General features: G+C 49.7%; 2 protein-coding genes and 1 long non-coding RNA gene across 4 annotated transcripts in view; 1 reads left to right on the forward strand and 2 right to left on the reverse strand.

The window, feature by feature from the left end:
- Positions 1–442: 442 nt before the first annotated feature.
- Positions 443–16,271, reverse strand: per1b (period circadian clock 1b). Of its 2 annotated transcripts, XM_068307610.1 has the most exons (19): positions 16,116–16,271; positions 8,710–9,531; positions 8,121–8,374; positions 7,909–8,030; positions 7,144–7,345; positions 6,859–7,053; positions 6,666–6,744; positions 6,474–6,580; positions 6,230–6,383; positions 5,876–6,152; positions 5,689–5,797; positions 5,439–5,598; positions 5,246–5,361; positions 4,887–5,030; positions 2,418–3,727; positions 2,149–2,335; positions 1,855–2,065; positions 1,615–1,765; positions 443–1,535 (listed from the first exon to the last, which is right to left on the reverse strand). In XM_068307610.1, the coding sequence occupies exons 2-19, from the start codon at positions 9,120–9,122 to the stop codon at positions 1,290–1,292; spliced, it is 4,437 nt and encodes a 1,478-aa protein (XP_068163711.1). In that variant the 5' UTR covers positions 9,123–9,531; positions 16,116–16,271; the 3' UTR covers positions 443–1,289. The 2 variants fall into 2 exon arrangements, with proteins under 2 accessions (XP_068163711.1, XP_068163712.1); XM_068307611.1 differs by lacking the exon at positions 4,887–5,030.
- A 1,651-nt stretch (positions 16,272–17,922) lies between these two features.
- LOC137590470 (uncharacterized) lies at positions 17,923–18,792 on the reverse strand. The gene is made up of 2 exons (XR_011034403.1): positions 18,654–18,792; positions 17,923–18,086 (listed from the first exon to the last, which is right to left on the reverse strand). It is a non-coding gene; the product is annotated as an uncharacterized lncRNA (long non-coding RNA).
- The window catches only part of rell1 (RELT like 1), a 7,609-nt gene continuing 3,095 nt past the window's right edge, over positions 18,777–23,290 (forward strand). Inside the window, exons 1-3 of the mRNA XM_068308107.1 lie at positions 18,777–18,914; positions 21,246–21,452; positions 22,930–23,001. Of these exons, the coding sequence (XP_068164208.1) occupies positions 18,890–18,914; positions 21,246–21,452; positions 22,930–23,001 (304 nt within the window). The 5' untranslated portion in view covers positions 18,777–18,889. The remainder of the gene's footprint in view (positions 18,915–21,245; positions 21,453–22,929; positions 23,002–23,290) is intronic.

A 23,290-nucleotide genomic window follows, 5' to 3' on the forward strand; every position in this document is an offset into this window, starting at 1 on the left:
GTGTGTGTGTGTGTGTGCTGCATGAGTGCATCAGGAACTGTTCTGCACCAATCACAAGCCAGGGAATGTTTCTCTAAGTATGAGCTGCTAAACCTCCTGTCGATCCACACCTACAATTTACTCTGCAGGGCAGCAGATTGATTTCCTGTCAGGAGGAAACGTTGTGAACTAAAAACCTCTTCGTACGTGAAGCTCTAGAAGCTTTAACGACGCCGGCGTTCCGTCGGCGTTCCGTCGGCTGGCCTCTCGCCCCGGCGAGGCCACGGCTTTTGTCTTTTTCGGGCTGCGGTGGAAACCGCGGCTCCAGAGAAGGAGACTGTGGCTCCGCTTCCAGCTCCTCGTGGACCGCTTCTGCGTTTCCGTGCCAACCGCCGCACAAAAACACAGCAACAGACAAAAATACACCCGAGGAAAAAACAAAGCAGAGGCCGGACATTTGAAGGCGTTTTCAGGTTGTTTTATTGTCTTTTTTTGTACAAAGAATTTCACAAAAAATATTAAGAAACTGCTGCAGACGCCACGGACACCATGAAGCAGAGACACAGGACGGGACAGCGCCACAGAGACAGGAAACACTCGTCTGGGTGGGGGTCACGTCCACCTCTTTGAAATCCGTTCGCCGCCACGAGCGGCGACACACACCCGCCGTCACACACACGCCATCGTGTGGAAATTCTGACTTGTGTTTGCAGAACTAATGCCCGGGTCCAGGTCCACCTCTGACTGTACATCACCTGCAGGAACGACCACCTGCATGACATTTTAATCCCACAATTCCTCTTTTCCAGTGCGGCGTTCCTCCTGGCTTCGTCCGCTGTGGATTTAAAGTATAAAAATATACACAAAGATTACAAAACCAACCCCTTCTGATCGGTTCGTCCGGCGGGACAAAGACGCTTCTTCTTCAGCTGAGATCAAACTATTTTCACATAAAAACTGGGATGTTTGATCCCACAAAACACCAATAAAGTCACTGATGGAGCCCCGGTGTGGGGGGGTGGAAACAACACCCGTGTTAACGGAACACATCCGTCGTCCTCTCTGGTTATCTCACACGTTCAATAAATATACTCAGAAATGTGAAGACGTGAGGGTGAACACACTCCTGTGTGCGTGTGTGTGTTTTCCAAGGCATTTTAGCGTGTGATACCACAACATGCCTGCTTCCTGGTCGTCATGGAGACACGTGATGAAGGATAACTTGTCCTGTCTGACCTGTCATACACACGAATGGAAGATGCTCCGGCCGACCCGGCGTTTGGAAGGTTCACGTTTCTGTCTGTCAGTGTTTATGAGGTCACTTCCTGTTCCTCCGCCGGCATTTCCTGGTTGATGTCTAGTGTTTTGGTATCTTTGTCTTCTCCCTCCTCTTCCTCCTCCTCCTCCTCCATCAGCGTCTCGGCGGGGTCTTTCTTGGCCTCGCCGGCGCCCCCTTCCTGCGCCTTCAGCACGGTGCACAGCTCCATCTCGTGGATCTCCACGTCGAACGGGGTGGCGGGGGCCAGGAAGGAAGGCGACTTGCAGCCGGTGCAGCCCTGAAGAGACGACACGGGTGTTAGAGAGCTGACAGAAACGAGCCACGCCCCTGTCAGGGTGCATTGTGGGTAAACTCACGGAGATGTTGACGGCTCGGGGGAGGCGCCCGGTGCGGATCCAGGGGTGGACCTGACTCAGCTCCCTCTTCTGGTCGTCGCTGAAGCGCGGCTGGTGCTTCTGCATGCTCCTCAGGGCCTCGCGGTCCTCCCTCAGCACCGTCTCCAGGTCCCTGTGGGGGCGAGGGGGGTGGGAGGGGGCAGTTACAACCTGCCCCAGCATCTGCCCGCTCATGCTGTCCCTGTTTGCCCTGCGTCCTACCTGACAGGCAGCTGGTAGGTCATCATGACCTTGTCGTCGGTGTTGGCCATCAGCAGCCAGATGGGGTCCTGCAGGACGCACTTGATGAACTGCTCCTCGCCGCCCCCCCCCGCGCTGCTGCCGCCCCCTGCTGGCTTCTTTCGGGAATGATCGTTCTCCGACGAGTCGATGCTCCCGAAGTATTTGCTGGTGTGGCTGCCCTGGCTGCTGCCTTTGGGGAGGGGGGGGTAGAGGTGAGCAGGTGTTCACCCGGACGCCTCACGTTAGCGTGTGAATTACCCAGAATGCACTCACTGGTGCCGCTGGTGCCGGACGAGCTGCAGCCGTTGGAGCCGGAGCCGGACCCGGACGACCTCGTCCCCGAGGACCCCGACCCCGAGGCGGCTGAGCCGGTGCCTGAGCGGGAGTCCTCCTGCAGCAGCATGTCCAGCAGGTCGCTGGAGGTGGACATGGCGTCCTGGTTGGACTCGTTGGTTTCGCCCTGGGGGGGGGGGCAGAATAGTTTTAACATCAAGAAATTCCACCTTAAATGAACCGCCGACGCCCTGAGCCCCCCTGCTTACATTCTCGTTTTCTTTGGAGGTGTCAGAACTCCCCTGATTGGCTGAGCTCTGCCCCCCGGCGGCCCCGCCCTGCACGGAGGGCGTGGCCATCGCCGTGGCGACCTCCAGCCGGTTGCTAGGCGACTCCTCCAGCTGCAGCAGGTTGAGAGGGGAGGAGCATCGGGACTGGAAGAGGGGCGACTCGGCCCCCTCCCGCTCCGCCGGGGCCTGGCTGCAGGACTGGGGGGTGCTGCTCCGGGAGGGGGCGCAGGGAGCCGGGATGGTGGGGGCGACGGGGATGGGGGCGGCGCCTGGGGGGCCGATGGGGTAGGTGAAGCTAGGGTTGTAGAAGTGTCCAGGGGTGGCGCCCTGCTGAAGGATGGGCGCCGCCATTTGAGGGAGGGGCGCCGCCATTTGAGGGAGGGGCGCCCCCATTTGGGGAAGGGGCGCCCCTATCTGGGGGAGGTGTGCCCCCATCTGAGGGAGGGGTGCCCCCATCTGAGGGAGGGGTGCCCCCATCTGAGGGAGAGGTGCCCCCATCTGGGGGAGGGGCGCCCCCATCTGGGGGAGGGGTGCCCCCATCTGGGGGAGCATGTAGTTGGGAAGGACGAAGGCCATCATGGGGGGCACCATCTGGTTGGGGGGGAAGCGTGTGGGGTCTGGGACCTGGGGGGGAAAGGGCTGTGCCAGCGGGGGGTAGACTGGGTAGATGGGCAGCATCCCGGGGGCGAAGGGGGCGGGGGGGACGCTGGCCTGGGAGCCCACGGAGGGCCAGGAGGAGGAGTTTGTGGGGGGGCCCAGGGGCATGTTGAGGGGCATGGAGGCAGTGCTGGTCCTGGGGTGGTGGGGGGGCCCGCTGCGGCCCAGGGGGCTGTTCTGCTCCGACGACTCCTGGTGCTTGAGCCGCTTGCCCCCCCGGCCCCTTCGGTGGCTGTTGCCGCTGCCCATGGCAGGGTAGTCCCGGGAGCAGCGCACCCCCCGTGACAGGGGCTTGGGGGCGGGGCCGTGGCCCCTGAGGGCGGAGCCTGCAGTCTGGTCCAGGACCTGTAGCTTGCTGAGGTCCTTGAAGCGGTCCAGGAAGGCCTGCTCCTCCTGCTGCGTGTGGGCCGACAGCACCTCCTTCGTCAGGCCCATGCGCCCCCCCCCACCTCCTGCTCCTGCCCCCCCAACGCTGCCACCTCTCCAGGGGTCACGCTCCTGCGGCTGAGCGGCAGGAGGGGGCGGGAGAGCGGCAGGAGGAGGAGGGGCGACAGTCAGGCTAGCAGACGGGACGCTGGCTGGACGGGTGGGCGGGGCTGTGGGAGTGGGAGGAGCCTCCTCCATCACGATGTCTGTGATAGGGCAGAAACAGAGGGGCATTCAGGTGCGAAGGGTTTCAGAAAGAAGGAAACGGGCAGTTTACCCATAATGCAGTTCTACTATGAAGCTATAGCACATGTGTCAAACTCAAGGCCCTGGGGCCAAATGTGGCCCTCCATATCATGTGATGTGGCCCTCGAAAGGATTAAAGGTCAGAGTGTCTAAAATATAGGTCAAAAGTGTGATTTGAGCAAAACTACATTTCCCACAATGCAGTAGTTCAGCCCATTTTAACTCTGACTAAACGTAGTGAACAAAGTTAATGTCCTAACTTGTGTCTGATGTTATTTTTCTTTATTGATTGATAGTTTGATCCTTGATTGATGGAGTTCTGTGGGTTTAATAACCTGACAAATGAAAAGGATTTATGTTAGAACAGAGAAACAAACAAACATGTTTTTTCTGTCTAACTGTAATGTTTGGAACTAGAATCAGTCAGAAATTCAGTTATTTAACATTAAGGAGTAGTTACATTTAGTTACATTACACTGAGTTACATTTAGTTACATTTATTAGTTACATTAAGGAGTAGTTACATTTAGTTACATTACACTGAGTTACATTTAGTTACATTTATTAGTTACATTAAGGAGTAGTTACATTTAGTTACATTACACTGAGTTACATTTAGTTACATTTATTAGTTACATTAAGGAGTAGTTACATTTAGTTACATTTATTAGTTACATTAAGGAGTAGTTACATTTAGTTACATTTATTAGTTATATTTATTAGTTACATTTAGTTACATTTATTAGTTAAATTTATTAGTTAAATTTATTAGTTACATTTAGTTAAATTTATTAGTTAAATTTATTAGTTACATTTAGTTACATTTATTAGTTACATTGATTAGTTACATTTATTAGTTACATCTGGCCTTTGATCACAGCTGTTATGCTGATGCGGCCCTCAGTGGAAATGAGTTTGACACCCCTGACCTACAGGTTGATTCTGAAGCACTAACACACTTAGAGCTGGTGGGGGTGGGCGGACAGTAAATAAATGTCACTGCTACAGAGGAGAATGAGCCTACACGCCACACCGTTCTTCGCCCAAAAATCAGAGTGGAGTCATGCAAACCGGCGCGGCGGACAGGGTTCAGAGCGTGTGGATGTTGAGGATTCCCACCTGACTCAGGAGGCTTTTTGTCTCCCACGTGCACAATGGTGCTGCTGAAGCTACACTGGGACGTGACTGAGGCCACACTCTCTGCCTTTGTGGCCATGGTCAGGGGGGGCAAAGACGCCGGTTCCCCCCTAAGACTAACTGAACCTGCAGAGACGACAACAGCTTCAGAAATAAGGAGCGAGTCGTGATCCAGACGCGTGTCAAAGATGCTGGAAAAAAACATCCATTAAATAACAAAGAAAAAGATTTCTCCATCAGGAGTTCTGCTGGTAAATCTGGGTTTAACTCGTCGAAGACGGTTGAGACAGCAGTAACCATGGCAACCAGCTGAAGGACATGCGTCTCTGCTCAGGACGTACCTTTGTTGTTGCTGCCGCCGGCCTCCTGCTGCTTGTCGTCGTCAGACGTGGAGGTGCAGGAAGACGAGCCGCACTTCCTCTTCACCGTGTTGGGAACGTTACAGCTGTCCAGGTACCTGTGTGGGGGCGGAGCTGGGTCAGTACCGGTCACACACACACACATGCACACACACACACACGCGCGCACACACACCTGATGATGCTGTCCAGACAGTTGATCTGCTGGTAGGAGTACCCCGTGGGGGCGTCCTTCTGCACCAGCGGGGCGGGGAGCGGCGCTTTGGGGGGTGTGGTCATGTCGGCGATCAAACCTCTGATGGGGTCGGCGGCGGCGGCGCGGACGCCCGTCGGGCCTGGAGGAGAGCAGGAAGTGGAAACGTGAACAGGAGCGCCCGAATCTTTCGGCGCGGCGTGATCGTCTCCACACACGTGTCGTCTCGTACCGGCGCTGGGGTGTTTCCTGGGAGGGGGGCGGTGACGCGACTCGATGAACACCTGCTGTCCGTTGGTCTTCACCATGTGAACGTCTTTGCAGATCTGCTGGAAGGTCATCTGGAGAAACGACAGCACCGGATTGGTCAAACGGATCCTTCTCCCCCCTAAAACGTGACGCGTGCGACATTGACTCACCGGTTTGTGAAACGCCACTCTGGCGACGGCGTCCTCCAGGGCGGGGCCATTGCTGTTGCTGGAGGAGGTGGCGGAGGCGCTGTGGCGCTGCTGGTGCGACTGGCGGGAGCCGCGGGAGCCGCTGGAGCCCAGCGAGCTGTAGCCCTGGGAGCCGCCGTTGTGCACCGGCTGCACCAGGACGCGGTGGATCTGCTCGCTCAGCTGCACCACGTCGGCCGTGGTGACCGGACCCTCGCAGCCCTGGGGGGCCGTGAACACGTCCTCGTTCAGGGGGCTCCTGGAGGAACACACACACACTTTGATTGCGTCTGAAAGCGTAGCGGAGTGTTTTCCTAGGCGAAGGGAGGAGCTTACGTTCTGACTTTGTGGCGCCCGACGATAAACGCCACCTTCCTGCTCCAGGGGTTGACGAAGGACGACCAGCTGGTGTCGATGGTCAGATACTCGCCGTTGCGGGCGCACATCCTCAGGGGGGCATATTCAAACGGCTGCCCTGCAAACTGGAAGACTGGAAGGAGACGACAAAAGTTTTTAATTCATAAAATAAGTAAATCAATACAATCGATCGGTGCAGACTTGAGCGATCAGACGGACTCACTCTTCTCATGTATGGCCACCATCATGGGCCGGTCCTCAGGGTGGATGTAGAGCAAAGTGGGGGTTCCCACCAAGTCCTGGGGCAGGTAACCTAGCAACGGCACCGCCCTGGAAAGACGGAGCAGGCGTTCACACACAGCTGGACGGTAACACAACGATAAAGACACAACCTGTGAGGCGTTCAGGGACCCACCTCTCATCTACTTCCTGGAAGAGGCAGCTGGGGGTGTGGCTGGTGGTGAAGATCCTCTTGTCTGGGGGGATACGTGGAGCTGGGGGGGGCAGTAATAAGAGGATGAGTGACACAATCCTCACACACAGGTTGTGTGTGATCAGCTAACAGCTGTGATATGAGGTCAGATCAGAGACATCGGGGGGGTGCGTACCCTCGTATCCGGAGTGCACCCTCTCTGCAATCAGCAGGCAGCAGGGCTGCGGCTCGGCGTCGTCCGAGTCCCTGATGGTCAGCTGGTACGGCGTCAGGCGGAAGGGATAGTAGCGCATCTCCCCGCCCTGCGTCCGGTCGGCGCTGATCCTGCAGAACATGGACTTCTCCTGCGTGCAGTCCATGGAAGGAGACGCTGAGAGGAGAGGAGATTATTTTAATCCCTTCTCACGATCGTCTTCATGACTATTTCCTTATAAACTGCTTCCCTGCTGCCTCGGCTCACCTGATCCGATGCAGGAGGCCCACGGCGGAAGGCGGCAGGGCGCCGTGCCGCTGTAGAATGTGCTGACGTCTTGTGGGGCCAAAAGTTCAGAGAACACCGTTCCCTGGAGACAATCGGGCTTGCAGCGCAACAGGGACGACCCCTGGGGGGACACGTACACAACCCTACCCGACAGGAACGACACGGCCATGGAGAACGTGTCCTGAGGAGAAGCGACAACAGAAGAGGCGTCAGAGATGTTTGTGCTGGTTTCCACAAATCAGGACATCAGGAAGTCTTTCAGTGTGTCACTGTCACGCGGAGTTCCTCAGGAAATCAGACGGCTGAATGCCGGATCTGAATGTGAACTACATGCTTTGGAAAGGGTCGCGTTCTACAAACTGGTTTTTATTCACTAACAGCAGGAGAATAAAAAAATAAATAAAAAACACAGCATGAAATGCGTCAGATCCGCCAGGCTCTTTTCTCTGCAGCGTTTTTCTGCCATGAAGCGGATAATTACGTCCGTTATTCTGACAGGTACACAACAGCATCATCAGCACCTCGCTGCGCTCTGGGCCTTCATGTTTAGAGTGAACTGTAGAAGAATCCCGCGCCTCTTTTACTGAGTGTTTATGAGTCAGGTTCCATGAGTGGCCGGTTCTTCTTCACATTTTATACCTGAGGGTAAATAAGTCGGAGCCCCTAAGGACGGGCTGAAGCATTGAGGCGAAACGCTACGATAAGCGGCGCCGCGGGACGTAAATATGTGAAAGAGGAACTCACCGTGTTCTTCAGGGTGTACTCTGATGTGATGTTGTCCAGCTCCTCGATGGTGAAGGCGGACAGGTCCAGGCTGCAGCCGTGACACTCCTCCACGCTCCACTGGTGGTAGTAGTCCTTGTTGGCTGGGAACAGAGCGATGGTGCAGGAAGTGATTAGGACATGCCTTCATGCAGTGACGACGGTTCGGGGAGTGTTGGGGGGCTCCTGCTCACCTCGGACCTGCTTGACACACTGCAAGGCGTACTTGAGGGCGTTCAGCGTGCTGGAGTGACCCAGGGCTTTGCGCTCCGACGGGAGGCGGAGCTTCAGCTCCTTGATGGCCTTCATCAGCTCCTTCTGGGTCTGGACCCGCGCCGACTGGTTGCTGCTGCAGCCCGAGGTGGACGGGTGGTCGTGCTCCGAGCTGGTGGACAGCAGGCTGTAGGCCAGAGACCCGCTGGGGGGGGACAGGCTCTGGGAGTTGGAGCTGGGGGGGAGAGGAGGAATTCAGTTCAATTCAACTCAAAGAACTTTATTAGTTCCCCAATTAAAAGCACATAGAGCAGGACTGGTGTAAAAGGGCAAACACAGTGTCAACAGCAACAATTACCATAGATAATAATTAAATAACAAATATAAACACAATGTTTACGTTAAATCATGATTCAAGACCTAGTTAGTTTAGAACCTAATTTATTCTAAACCTAGTGGGTTAGTTAAGTTAGTTGGTTCAAACCCAAATTATTTAAACTAATTATTTCAAGAGTGTTTATTTCTCAAGGGGGTCCAGACCCCGTCTCAGGTGAACACCTGTCCCCTCACCTCTTGTTGCTCTCGGTGGTCTCCAGCATCATGCCAGAGTCCTTCCCATTGGACGAGCTGTGGGAGCTGCGGGTGGACTGGCGCCCGTGGGAGCGGCTCCCCCGCTCCATCCCGCCCTCGCTCTCCCTCTCCCCGGAGTCGTTGCCGCTGGAGATCCCGTCCATGTCGTCCGAGTTGGGCTCCGGCCGGCCTCCCGACGAGCACCCGGACCTGGACCCCCCGCTGGGAGACGAGCCCCCCCCGGAGGCCCCCTGCTGCTGGGGGGCCACATCTTCGCCGGGCGGACCGCCGCCGGACTTGGGGGAGTTTAACCCTTCGGATCCCGCTCCCTGGCCGTCGTCGCTGGCGTCGGCCCTCGCCACCCGTCCCCGAGCGCTGCTGCTGGGTGTGGCTTTGGGGTTGTCATAACTCATACTAGAGTAGAACGAGGCTCGTAACGCTTGATGCCAGCCGAGGTGAAAACAGGAACAACTTCGCTTTAAGTGGGACTATGAATCCACAGGTGAATCATAGCTGCTGAGGTCTGGTTAAAAAAACTAAGGAGAGAAAGGCATCGTTGATCCAGCGAAGGTGTGAACAAGAAGGTTTGGGCTGCCAGCCCCTCGATGAAGGCTTTCTAAGAGCACATCTGGCTGTAGAAATATTACCAAAGAATATCCAGCTTCTCGCAGGAGATCGACAACAACTGTCAGTCTTTGTGAAGCAGACAAGAGATGCTGCTTATGAAACAGCCCTGGCGTGAGAGAGAGCGAGAAAAACAGCTCTTCACTCCGTGTCAGCTCCAGTCGTCAGAGAAATGAAGCTCTGGATGTTCAGGTCCACCTGAGACGAGAAATAAAAAAAGAGAGAGAGATTACTAGATGTTGTTCGAGCTCCTGCTAACATCTCCCAAGGACGACAGAACAAAAATAGGGCGTTCTTATCATCACTTTATCGTGTTGGCCTCCGTGGCCGTGAGATGTTTTCGCAGCTTTGTGGTGAAGACGGAATGTTTGCAGCGTCTGCTGCAGGGAAACGTTCACCCAGAATATTTAGAGAACACAATCAAGCTCATTTGGAGCAATAATCTTCTGGTGCGTATGCATGGATCTGAATATAGGACAGGGGGACAGGCGCTAATGGCAGGGCGCGTCAGAGTTAAGTCCTGTTTCACTCCAAACAGAACATCTGAGGGTTGTGTAAATTAAGGATCGCTTGTGAATACTATCTCCAGGTGTATCTTTGTCCACCTCCTACGCAAGTTGAAATCTACTTCTATTTATTCCTTAGGCAGAGGAGACATGTGGTAATCCTTTAAGCCCTGCAGACGCAATCAGAAAAATCTACAAGCCAGTTCTCGGTCATCAGTCTGTCCAATTTTACACAGCTACGTCTCTCCAGTCCCAAACAGCCTGTATCTGCGTTTCTTTTGGGCTGTGGTGATGCTGGTGTTTGTGGAGGACAGGTTTAGCCAAAGCCTGACGCACAAACCCGATATGTCCAGGTGGGAGGGTCCAGAATGGGACGTCTAAGTAATTCTGACAGTCAATATCGGACCAGGACGGCTAACTAAAGTTACGTAAACGAGTTGTGAACAAACACTCTGACGCAACCAGCATCCGTCCTACCAATCATAAAGTTCTAATCGGCATTAGGTGCAGACCGATTGATGATGCACACGCGCACATGACAAGCCGTGTGTGCCACGGTCCGAGTGGGCGGGGGGGGAAGCAATTATGACATGTAAACATGAGGACTGGGTGTGAGTGGGCGTCCGGACCGGTTGGCATCGATGCGTACTTCCACAAGTCGTGGCGAGGAAACCCGGAGCCAAATGCCGGTTCTGGTACAGCCGATCCCAGCATGTATTGGGTTAAAGGAAGGCTATCGTGTTTAACGTCCTCCCGCCTACAGGGAAATCAGTTTCCGGTTCACCCAGCATGCATGCACAGACGCAGGGTGGACGTTTAGAGCACCTGCAGCAGCCGGGGTAAATGTGAGGTAACAGCTCCAGCCACTCAGCCACTACTCCACCCACCCACGCAAATTATTCACAGGAAATGCACTCAGTAAGAGCAATCACTGATTATGCATGGTGATATCTATCTTAGTGCAGGAAGCACCTGAGAAGTGGATGTCTGACGTTTATGAGGTTAACAGCACCCTGGTCTCCGCTGCTTTCCCATCACCTCTAGTTGCTTTAATGACTGACAACACAAAAATTTATCATGACCTTCTGGAACTGCTGCGTGTTGCACAAATTATAACAGATGAACCATCACCCTGAGTCAGGGCGACACGGAAGACACAAATTCACCCAACAGGAGTCATACATCAGTCCCTGGAGGGGCTCTGTTGGTGTGTCACATGACCCCAGAGAGAGAATATTTACATAGGATTAGAAACAGTGAATATTCACGCCACCCGATGGTAAATAATTCATTCAAGGCTGCATCTTTTTGTTTTGTTTTTTGCTTCAACATTTCCTCCTAATTTGCACAATTAATTTGCACTTCCGATTATTGCTTGGAAACAAATATGTCCTTATTCTGTTTGTGTGTCGACTCCTTTCTAACAATCTACAGACCGATGGAGAACAAATGTACAACAAACCATGTTAAGGTCAATCATTCATAAACACACAGCTGTTTTTAGAACAATCTACAAGATAAGAAGGAAAGAATTCTTTGTGTATCTGAAAGATCCTTTTTCAGACTTAAAATAAAAAATACATGAAAAAAGTTGTTATGAATATTGAATCACCCACGACTAAACCAGCCAGCAGAATGAGCCAAACTGTAACCTTGGAAATGCAAAACATGAAATAGTCATAAACAGCAAAAGATATCATGTCAGAACATGTTATGTTTCAAATCTTCAACAACTTTTTGGAACAAAATGTGAAGGACAGACAGATGTTAGTATTTCTACATTCTTTTTGGTTTGTTGTGAATGGCGCCCACTAGTGGACAAACTGTTTGTGCTGCTGTGGACAGACAAACTAATATGTGAGCAAACTGTCATAAAGGTCATGAAAATGGAAGAAAACTAATTATGAGCTGCACACCAGGGGGGCCCAGACAAACACGCAGTCGTTCCTGAGGGTCTGTGAATGGACCCCCCACCCCTCACAGATGGGGGTGACCAGTGGTGTTTCCTCACATGTGACCACATGATGCTTTAGTGGATCTTCTCCATTGATTATTGGAGCATTTTGAAACCAAACAATGAAGCACGAACAGCTCAGCTGATTTTCTTACATTTATCAGACTCAGTAATTGATCATAAAAATACAAGAAGAAGAAGATCGTAAAAATACAAGGCAGATTACAAAATAATGAATTAAAAAAACACTACTTATTATTATTATGGCCAAAGGTTTGATAAAACTAAGCAAACGTGAAATATTTAAATAAACTTTACAGATGTGTAACTACACATTATCTGTATCAACCTGAATCACAACTTGTGGAACTACAGACACAGACGTGACGTCACCAACAACTGACAACACTTCCCTGCTGCAGTGACCGGATGGAGGCTGCAGGAGGGCGTGGCCCGGATCTGCCGCTGCTCACAAACACGCCACGTCACGACACGTTAAAATATCAATCAATCAATAAAGTTTGGATCGGTACCGTCTGAAAACGAGCGTCCGCGAGACGAACAACACGTCACCAACAGAGCGCGCTGGCTCAGCACACCCGCCTTCCTGTGTACACACGGCACGTGTCCGCGGCAGGGTTTTCCGCGAGCCTCGCTGGCTGCTGATTGGTCGTCGCGCGGGGCCAATGAGAGCGCGTGTCTCGCCCTGCCGAGGCGCTGGTCTCGGCTCCGCTCGCGCGCGGACCTCTCGGCGGTGGGCGGGCGCGAGATCTGACTCCAGATCAGCGCTGGGAGCGGAGCGGCCGCTGTACATTCTGTACGTTCAGGAGACAAAGACACGCGCGCCCCGCAGGAGATGATGGGTAGGCGGGAGAGCGGGCCCGGCCCCCCCGCCACCGACACATGACTCACGGTAGTGGCGATTACATAACACACGTTATAAATAAACAACGACTAGCAATAAGATGCAGCTTCACTCCGATGCAGATAAATTCAAAATCAATATAAATTTAATTTCTATGGAAAATCAAAGAAATTACAAAAAAAAAATAAAAATCTTTAGAGGTTAAAGGGGGTTGTTTGCTGGGGTCACAACGTCCACCTCAGGTGGGGGTTCAGGTTCTGAGGGGTTCAGGTTCCAACCAGACCAGGAATGAGAACAAATATTTGTGACATTAAATGTACAGTATATAATTTACATTTAGGAGTTTTCACCTTCTTTCTAGACTCTTTGCAGCTGAACATAATTTTCCAACTGGGTTAGTGTAACAAAAAACCCCCCCGCTGCCCCGTGACCACATCATCCCCTAATAAGTTCGTCCTTCTGACAATATTTCCCTATTGTTGTTTTTTTCATTTACCAAACCTCTCAATGGCTTTCAGCTGCTGTAATAAACAGATTTTTCTGCCATCCACCTAAACAATGTCCTGAAGCTGTTATCACACCTGCCAACATGATAAATAATGACCGATAAATTCGGATTTAGGTGTGAATACTTCATTTTAGTGCAAAAACAAAAAGACAAATATCCTCCTGAGGGCATGACTTAAAGTTCCAACCTCATCAAATCATTTCTTGAGCGATTTTGTGACTTTCTCCCCTCCAGTTTGCTGATGAATCGATGATTTTTCCCAGCATCCATTAGGTTAAACGCGCTGCTCATGCAGCAGCATGTGAGTAGAGGAGGAGGAGCTGCTGCTGTGCACAGGATTATTTCACCTGTTTGTTGGTTGGAGTGTCTGCAGACACCATTACACACAAACAACGACACACATTTTAATGAGACGACACGTTTGGTTAATAATTGGAAATTACATTAAGGTTTAAATAATGGTTTAGATAATAAGATAAAAACAAAGAACGGACCGGTTTATAATTCTGATTAGAATTAAATTTTGATTCCTTCTTTGACCTAAGATGGCCTCTTTCTCTTTGACTGACCCTTTCATGCATTTTAGTTACGTCCAGTGCCAAGATTAAACATCTATGGAGACAAAATGCTGGTCGGCTTTTTCTTCTTCCTTCACATTCTTCTGACCGACACTTGGATCGAGCCAAGAAGTCAACAGAGAAAGCAGTGTTGAGAACTTCGGTATGACACAAGAAGAGATAATCCAATCAGGTCGTACGTCAGCGTCATGAGACAACTTTATTTACAAGTCCAAACTGCAGCCGCTAGAGATCCATTCAATCATGACCACTGCTTGTGAAACCGGATTAACAGAAAACACATCAAAATGAAAACTGATTTCCCTGCTTGAGGCAGCGAATCTTTATCATACTGTGAAATGAATCAGCACATATTCCATCCCCATGAGTCACAGCAACAAGAGAGTCATGGGGATGTCTACACAGCTCTAAACGCGGTAAACAAAAACCTAATCAAAGCTAAGCCCTTTTGTTAGATGAGACTCGGATCGCTGTGAACATCTAATCCTCTAGACCAACATGGGACGGTGATGATGAATAGAAACAGGATATTTCCTGGAAGCTTGTTGTGAATTCAGTAGTCATCTGCAAAGATGGAGAACATGAACACTACTCTAAAGTTCACTCCCTTCTCTGTCCTTCAGTGCCTTAAACTTCTGTTTTTCTCAACTCAAAGCCAATTTAATTCGGATTATGGTGGAAGAGAGATAAATCAGGGAGGCTGTGTGAACAGAGATCGCACAACCGAGAGACAATAATGTGTTGCTGTGTTTTTCTGGTCTCACCTGCATTCTTATATTCATTAGATGGAGGCGCCATCTGCACAGACGTGTTATAAACAGGTCAGACAGCGAAGGGGAAGCTGCTGGGAGCTTTGCTTTAACACGTTTTCATGCATGTGTGTTTGTTTGTTTATTGATCTGTTGGTTGGTTAATAAAAATTTGCAAAAACTACCAACAGGATTTCATGAAACTCAGAGCTAGGATGGGGGGAAATCTGGCTTCATTTAATTTTGGTGCAGTTATAAAAACTTTTTCATGTTTTACTATTTTTGCCACTGCAAGGCAAACTGTTTCCCGTTTTGTTTTTCTGGTTACACAGAAATTATAAAATATATTCCACCAAAATTGGTGGAGGTGTAGGAGAGCTAGCCAATCAGGTCTGAGGACCATTCTTTCTTTCAGACACTCTTAACAATGCTGACAGTCTTAAGACCTTTGTAACTTTCTGTTTTATATTCATTTTTATGAGAATTAGAAGCTGCCTTTCTTGAATTGGTATATATTATATTGGTATATCTGTTAGCAAAATTATATTAAAACAATTTATGGAATTTTTTTTGGTGTCAAAACCAGGGCCCAACTGGGCATGCAGAAAATTTGGTTCAAACATTTTTGATTTTTTTGTAATTTTTGTTGGCATATATTAGGTTTTGGAACTAGATCTTGTATTGTCATAGTAAAATATAATTTTTCCAGTGCAACTCTCAAACTTAAAAGAATACTGGTGTGATTCCAAGAGTCATATTTGGGGATCGGACTGGAACAGTTGCTGTTTAGTGAAATGTAATACTTTGGAAACTGAAGTGGAAACTCAGATGTTTTGCATGAAGCAACATTTGCTTGTTTGTCAGCCTTCTGTTAGAAGAACTACATAAAAACTAATTGACAGATTTTCTTGAGACATGGGGGAAAGAATAGGCCGGTGACAGGGTAGAACTCATAACTTAATGGTGTGGGGGAAACAGGTGACACCTGACAGATCACATGCAAAAGTTTATTTAAAGTATGTCTGACTTCGATTTCTGCAATTACAACATGTGGATGCTAAATAGTTCAGTTAAAACATTAAATAAAAATAAACAGGAATTATAATTGACGAGTGTGTGTTTTTTTTAAACCTACTCAAATTCTGTCACATTTGCTGTTAATTTTTAATGCAAAGCCCGTTTCATTCCGCGGTTGCGACACAACCTGTTGAAGGTAATCCTACACATGACGTGAGGAACGTACACTCTGTCCCTGTACCGTCAGGACATCCTGCACGCCCGCAGCTGTCCGCTAACATACATGTGCATCCACAGCACACACAAACACTGACATGTCCACTTTTGGACAAACACACACTTAAACTTGTTTAAATTAAATTCAAATACTGGCGTTAGCTAACGGACTCCTTCAATTACATTAGGTTTTTTATTTATTTATTTAGACAAGAAAGGTTGCAAAAGTCGCCTGTAATGAAGGTTTTAGCTGATAAGATGTTTATGTGACAATAAAAAGGGAACCCGGAGAGGTGTGTCTGGGGCTACGGCAGACGTGAAGACGTTAGCATGCGAGCTAACAAAACACCGTCGCAGACACGACAACAGCGAAACACCGGGCGGCTTACCTGCAAAATGGTTCGATGGATCAATAATGTTGATTATTCCACGATGAGGAACGCAAAACTACACAGCAGACAAACCGGCGGTACCGACTGTCTCTGCGTTGCCGTCCGAATTCACTCTGCAGACGGTTTCTCTGGCTCCCCCCCTCCGGAGAAGTCAACACGCAAGGATACACGTGCCTGTGGACAGTCTGGCAAGTGATGTTGGCTCGAGCCGCTCTGATTGGTCTGTACCAGGCGGCGTCCCCGCCTAAACACTCCCCCGCTGCGTTCTGATTGGCCGAAGGGGGCGTGGTTAGCGGCACGGGGCTCGGCGGTCACGTTGCAGTGTGACTGGTCCTCAGTTCATTTCTAAACATTCTGGAAGCCGAACACTGGATGTGGCCTACTTGGTTTGACCGTAATACGCATAACAGCAGCGCAAGGATGCTTTTGGCGTTGGAGATGCTTTCACAAGGAGTGGCCGTGCTTTCAGTTTTATTACAGACTCTTATTAAAGTCCGAAGAATAAGGAAGCAAACTTTCAGCGGAAACAAATGATAATAATTGCACTCATCCTGCACATGCTCATTTCAGCCGTCCTCCTGAATCCCACCGAGAGAGTTGTTGGGCTGTGATTTAATTTAAGCATTTCTATAACACCAACTACCATCACGGTCAGAGCCCAAAGGAATCCAAACAAATATCATCATCACCATCTTGTAAGCTATAAATAAACAATTGAAATGCCAAACAAAAAATAGCAGTCTCGTATTAATTTTACTTTCTGTGTGTGTGACACGGTCCCTCTGCTGTGGGCTGGGTGTAGGAATGGCGCGGCCTGAGCGCGAAGCTGCGCAGGGATTTTCCCGCTGCGCCTCTACATCGGGTTTTAAGGCGGCAAGGCCCAGCAGCTCAAGTCAACGTGCTTCGGATGGTGACGTCACTCCTCCAGCTTGCAGTTTGAGAAGGCACGAGGCAGGCGACGTGGTCGTAGGCTGGCTGTGTACAGCGTGGATGTAGGGCATACACCGGGGTGTGAGCCACAGCTACTACTAAATATACACCACGGCCTGGAATAGGATGGAGTTCTTCTGATGAATAATAATTATCACGTTTTGCATTATTAGGATCCTCATTAGCTGATTAGGTTAGATCCCCATCAGGTCTCTACAAGAAATGGTCACAGCTCTTCACAGTATGGTGTATCCTAAGATTCAAATTCTAACTAAGTAATAAAAATATCACATTAAAATGATTTTACATAGTGGTATGAATGTATATAAAAAAATAAGTACAGTACAATGAAAATCAAGATTTAAACAAGATTTGTTGGTTATTAATGTGAATTAATCATTTGTTGATCACCTGGCTCATTGTTTGTTTGGACTTTTTGCACTATGGCTACTGACAACATGAGCCTACGTCACCCTGTCATGTCATGTCATTGGTCAAACTGTCATGATGTCATGTTTGTGGAAAAACTACCCCCTTGTGTACGTTTGTCTGACGTCGGAATGATTTGAGATACGAACACAGTGGCCCTTTTACCAGACAGAATGAGAAAACCCTGCTCCATTTGGAGTCCACAGCATATGTAAGAGGTCACCCATTATTCCCAAGGATAATGGGGAGGCATTGGGACAGCCACGCAATTGAATGTTTCATCCAGTGTTGTCTTTTATCCTCTGGTAATCTCCAGTCCAAATAAATCAACAACTCATGTAACAAAGTCCAAGAATCAAAACACACCTGGACAAAAATAACAAGAGTGATGACATGTAGTCAGATGGAGGAGAGAGCATGGAGGGAAACTGAGAGAAGAACAAGGGAAGGTAAATTCACAATACTTTAATTAAAATCTGCATATTACAATTAATGTAGATCTAGGTAGTAAGCACGTTATTTCCAGCAGAGGGCGGTATCGCATTGGCTCGATCGATACCCCAGATGAACTGTAGTTGTCTTAGTCTGATGCGATCAGTGGAATTACAACTGAAAAAGAGAGGGGACAAAGTGGGATGTTAGTTTGTTTATCTGTACAAAAATAAGCAATCAGCAACATTTGTTGGAGTTGCATAAAGTGGAAATATATTTACAGCTTCAAGATTTTCGTACAACAAAGAGATCAACTTTGACCTGGACGACTGAGAATCTACACACACTATAAATGGTTTCACAGCTTTAAATGTATGATCATATGAGCATGAATTACACAGTGTAGTAGCAATTTAATGTAGACTCACATACATTCTGCCCCCAGGTAGAATTTATCGAGGTGAAAAGAGTAATTTGTGGCATGAGAATAATCATCTCCAACCAAAACAGGCAGAAGAATTATTTGCCTGACTATCCAACACCAACTATTTATACATAATTAATAATGAATTCTTTTTCTCAGCTTAATTTTTTTCTCCCTTAATTTTTGCACTAAAATTAACTAAAGTCTATTTTAGCTTAAAACCCATTTTTTCACGGGATTTTCTGTAAATATCATCGGTTACTTGAGCTAAATTCTCTTAAACATAAAACAAATAAACGACCAGGAGAGAAAATATTCACCTCTAAAAGGGAAACAACGAAGCCGGAAGTACTGGTCCGGGAGTCCTCTTGCTCTCCTTCCTGCGTGTCACAACTCTCTGCTAAGGGGCGTGTCCCTCCATTAGGGCGTATCCACTCTTTGGGAATTAGGAAATACGTTAGCGCTGTTTTCCCTCGGCTTCGTTGAATGTCGATGTGGTCCGAAGCGGCCGCCTGTTGCTAACATCACCGACGGCTAGCAGCGGCTCCGGGCACCGATGGCAGACTCCGCCGCGGTCACCGGTGAGTCCCCGCCGTGTTGCTCTGTCCGCGGGGGTAAAGCGGGAGCAGCTACGTTTTCTCACCCCTCCAGGAAAGTTTTTTTTTTTCTTCTTCGCATTTGTAGGTTGGGGTTGAAGTTGTGGTGACGTCACATGGTGTCCACCCTGCGCGTTGTTCCCCCGGTGGAGGGGCGACCGCCCCCCCCCCGGGGAGCTGGCTGTTCATTCAGAATCACTTCACACCCTAAAAACCTTTATTTCTGTTTGATGTGCTGTTCTAAAGCCGAACCGGATCACGTGACACCGCTGAAGGGGCATCTTTATGTCAGCAGCTGGAACTAACTTAGCCAAGGGGTAATTTAATCACCTATAGGGGTATTATTAATCAGTGTAAGCTTAAACTGCATGATTGTGCAGGGGGGAAAAAAAAAGGTTTGTCCCGTTATAAATGTGTTATAACCGTTAAAATGTAGTATCTACATAAATTAATATCTTAAAGCTGTTTGTCTTAAGTGCATAAATAACAGCAGCTAATGGCTGAGGAGTTATTATAATGAATCTTTGTAAACTTCCTAGGAAATGATGAGGAAATTGTATGATCTGTCACACACACACACACACACACACACACACACACACACACACACACACACACAAAGTGTGTGTCACTGCAAAAGTAAATTCCCTACCCAGAATCCTGTCTGTCGAGCCTGTTTCCATTTTCCATGGAGGTTCAGGCTGTGGACGAATCGTCACGCTGGTTTGATTCCAGCACATGTGTGTGACGTTAGGAGTTTGCTCGTGTGGCGTTTGTGTGTGTGTGAGTCTAGTTCAGCAACCTGAAGATTGTCTTCACTGGTTTTCTTCACTGGTTTCCTCACCAGGAGGTCCAACATCTGGCTGGATGTTGGAGCAGAACGGTCAGAGAGGAGGTGTTCGACCATTTCCTTCCTGTCTCCTCCTGGAGATGAACAACCAGGGGAGAATAATGCGGTTAGGATTCTAGTTGAGGATCAGATTACAGATTGGATGTAATCGAGGCCTCAGTCGTGAAAAAGAAGAAGAAGAAACACTCCTTAAAATTCTTTCATTCTTTCCTTAAAAAAACACACAAACGTGACTCGTCGTGTTTGAGGTCTTCTGCTGACATCAGCAGGAACGAGTCAACATCCTCTTTTCTGACACGCGTGCTTGTCCTCGCTGACCGCCGATAAGCCGGGCACGGCGTCCTTATCGCGTCTCTTTCCATCAGGGATGCTTTTGATTTTATTTCCAGATGTCGCCGCCAGCGGGGAGGAATCCCCCCGGCGTGAACCCTCGCTGACCTTCAGGAAGTCACTCTGAAGGTCGAGCCCTCGCAAGGTCACACAGAATCAGAGCGAAGCTTCACTAAACGTGGATTTCCTCGCCGTCCTTCCGGTGACTTCCATCCCTGCACTGGATGCGGTTGCTAGGAGATTTATGACTCAACTGTAAATCGTTGAGAAAGCCATTTTCCTCCGACCCCAACCCCCCCATGGCTTCTAATACAATTGGCTCATGACTCTGTGTCGGTCTTCTGGGGAGGGGTTGAAACGACGCCAGAGCTGTCAGCAGGCGGTAGATGGAAACACACCAACACACACCGACACACACCAACACACACCAACACACACCAACACACACCGACACACACCAACACACACCAACACACACCAACACACACCAACACACACCAACACACACCAACACACACACGAACAGCAGTCGGTCACGGGACGGTCAGAGGGGGGAGGATGGTCGACATGATGGGACAGCAGGGACAGAAACGTCTGTCGGCACGAGGAGGTGCTTGGGTTGGAATGCAGACATGAGTCTATATATATCACACACACACACACACACACACACACACACACACACACACACACACACACACACACACACACACACACACACACACACACACACACACACACACACACACCGATGCACAGCAGACAAAGCGTTCTTGTGTGCTGGAATGAGTCGACCCGTCGGGCCCTGACCCCCAGCAGGAGCCAATCAGGTTCAGTCTCCAGAGCCTCCAGCCGCCAGCGACCCAGAACTTTAACCTGATAAAGCCCCCCTCCCCCGTTTCCTGTGTCTTTCCAGGAATCTCAGACAGTTGTTGAAGTTTTTAAGGTGAGGGTTTTCAGATACACGGCCCTCAGTGCATCATGGGAGCTGAGAGCGTCACGTTGAGCTCCTTTGACGCCCATCCGGCCACGCGGCTCCCTGATGGGTCCAAAGTCCGCTGGGGGGTGGGAGACGGGGGTGGGTTTATGGTTCTGGTGATAAAAACCTTGTAACACCTTTTCCTTTTCACCTCCAGCCAATCAGACGACAGGGGCCGGGGCGGGGGCCGGCGGGGCGCTCGGCCACAAGCCGGACTACACGGCCTTCGTCCTGGTGCCCGTCTTCTTCCTCCTGGGGCTGCTGGGGGTGGTGATCTGCCACGTGCTGAAGAGGAAGGGCTACCGCTGCACCACCCAGCCCCAGGAGGGCGACGAGGAGGAGAAGGACCCGGAGCAGGGCGGAGGTAACCAGGGAGGGGCGGGGCTAATCTGTTGATGATGTCATTAGGTAAACACATCCATCATCCTGACGCCCTGAAAACGATCAATCGGCTCCTCATCGATCAGAAACCAAGAGATTAGATAAGAACACACACACACACACACACACACACACACACACACACACACACACACACACACACACACACACACACACACACACACACACACACAAACAGAATCGAGATCCTGCAGGAACAAACAGATGATGATGAAGACGATGAAGGTGAGGGAGGTCGACGTGTTTCTGTCGACAGGAAGTAAACGCAGGCGAGTCGTGAGTCACCGGTTCCATTTCCTGTCATGTGACATGAGGCTGATGTCCATGTAGGAATCCTGAGTGGAATGAGTCGGGGTGTGTCTGGGAAAACACCTACTGATAATCTGGCCTGGTTTATATCCTGGTGACATCATCATCATCATCATCATCATCATCATCATCACCACCAGCAGGAAGTGAATGAAGCTGGAATGCAGCCATTAGCATTTTAAGGCGCGGTGGTGTTCAGGCTCCAGGAAGAGCTGCCCTCGGCTCCGACTGTGGATCCACTGGGGAAAAGAAGTGAGAATAAAAAAATAAATGACTTTCATGTCCCTGGACCCCCCCTGACCAACAGATAACACTTTAATTTGTGAGGATGATGAGGTTTTCTCAGGTCGCCCAGAAGGGAAATAGCTCCCAGAACTATTGGAGTCTTTCTGCAGGATGTGACAAGATTGTCACACACACACACACACACACACACACACACACACACACACACATGCGTCGCCGTCATCGTGCACCCGTGGGTGACTCTGGGTTGGGTCGCTCGCGTGCGGACTGTTTATGCTGAGCCGGTGCGGTGGAAGTGGGAACCCTGCCAGCAGCACAATTAGCGCTTTGGGTTTTCCCTCCCGGAGCCCCGCCCCATTCCGTCAGACGAGGAAACAAAAAAGAAGAACCGCATCGTGACCTTTGATCCACGTTTCCTCAAACCGTCGGGTTTCTGCCGTCGCCTCTCTCCCAGCCGTGATCCACGTCGTTCAGGCTCGGGTTCCGTCGCAACGCGCCAGAAAAACCCGATGAAATCATCCCAAGACGATCGTGTTGGAGGAAGGAGTTCAACCTTCTACCCTGACCTACTAGCATAGGTCAAAGATCAAAGCTAGTGCTCTGACCTACTATGGTCCTACTCACTCTGGCCTTCTCCCTCGTCTTTCCATCTATCCGGTTCCTGAGTGTACAGAAGTTGAAATTTGACCTTGACCTAGTTTTCTCAAGGTCAAGGGGATCATCTCATGTTCATCCCCTTTGCTGCCTGAGTCATGTGACTTTTTTGTTTCATCCTTCAGTCTTACGTTAGCTGATCAGGCTAACATTTAGCAAATTTAGCAAATTGAGCAACTGGTTTCCCAGCATGCCCCTGACCTCCTGATGTTCGTGCTGTTTTGTTCCAGACCTGAACGACACCGTCAGTGAGAACAGCGACACGGTGGGACAGATCGTCCGCTGCATCATGAAGAACGAAGGTACCACTTCCTGTTTGAGGGGGTCGCTGCAGGCAGGAAGTGGAGGGGGGAGGGGGGGTTTATCTGGAATGAGCAGGAAGTCCAGCCGCGGGGCAGACGGGGCGCTCCGGGAAGGAAAGGGAGAGTTCTGAATCTCATTTTATCAGTGTTTTCTGGATTTCTAAATCCAGACTTGATGATCAGGAGTAGTTTTTATTGGAGGTTATCAATAGACCAATAATAGATCAATATCCCAGCTGATCTTCTGTGTGTGAACAGGAGTCAGTGTTTAACATCCTCTCTCTCTACT

Source organism: Antennarius striatus, chromosome 23 (genome assembly GCF_040054535.1).
Source record: "Antennarius striatus isolate MH-2024 chromosome 23, ASM4005453v1, whole genome shotgun sequence".
In the NCBI taxonomy this organism is placed as follows: domain Eukaryota; kingdom Metazoa; phylum Chordata; class Actinopteri; order Lophiiformes; family Antennariidae; genus Antennarius; species Antennarius striatus.

What these genes read in the sequence shown, in the direction of transcription:
- per1b (XM_068307610.1), bottom strand. Translation starts at nt 9,122, where the DNA reads ATGAGTTATGACAACCCCAAAGCCACACCCAGCAGCAGCGCTCGGGGA. An exon ending in TTCCAGGAAGTAGATGAGAG is followed by an intron (nt 6,581 to 6,665) that starts GTGGGTCCCTGA and finishes CCGTCTTTCCAG; the next exon opens with GGCGGTGCCGTTGCTAGGTT. An exon ending in GTCCGGCACCAGCGGCACCA is followed by an intron (nt 2,066 to 2,148) that starts GTGAGTGCATTC and finishes CCCTCCCCAAAG; the next exon opens with GCAGCAGCCAGGGCAGCCAC.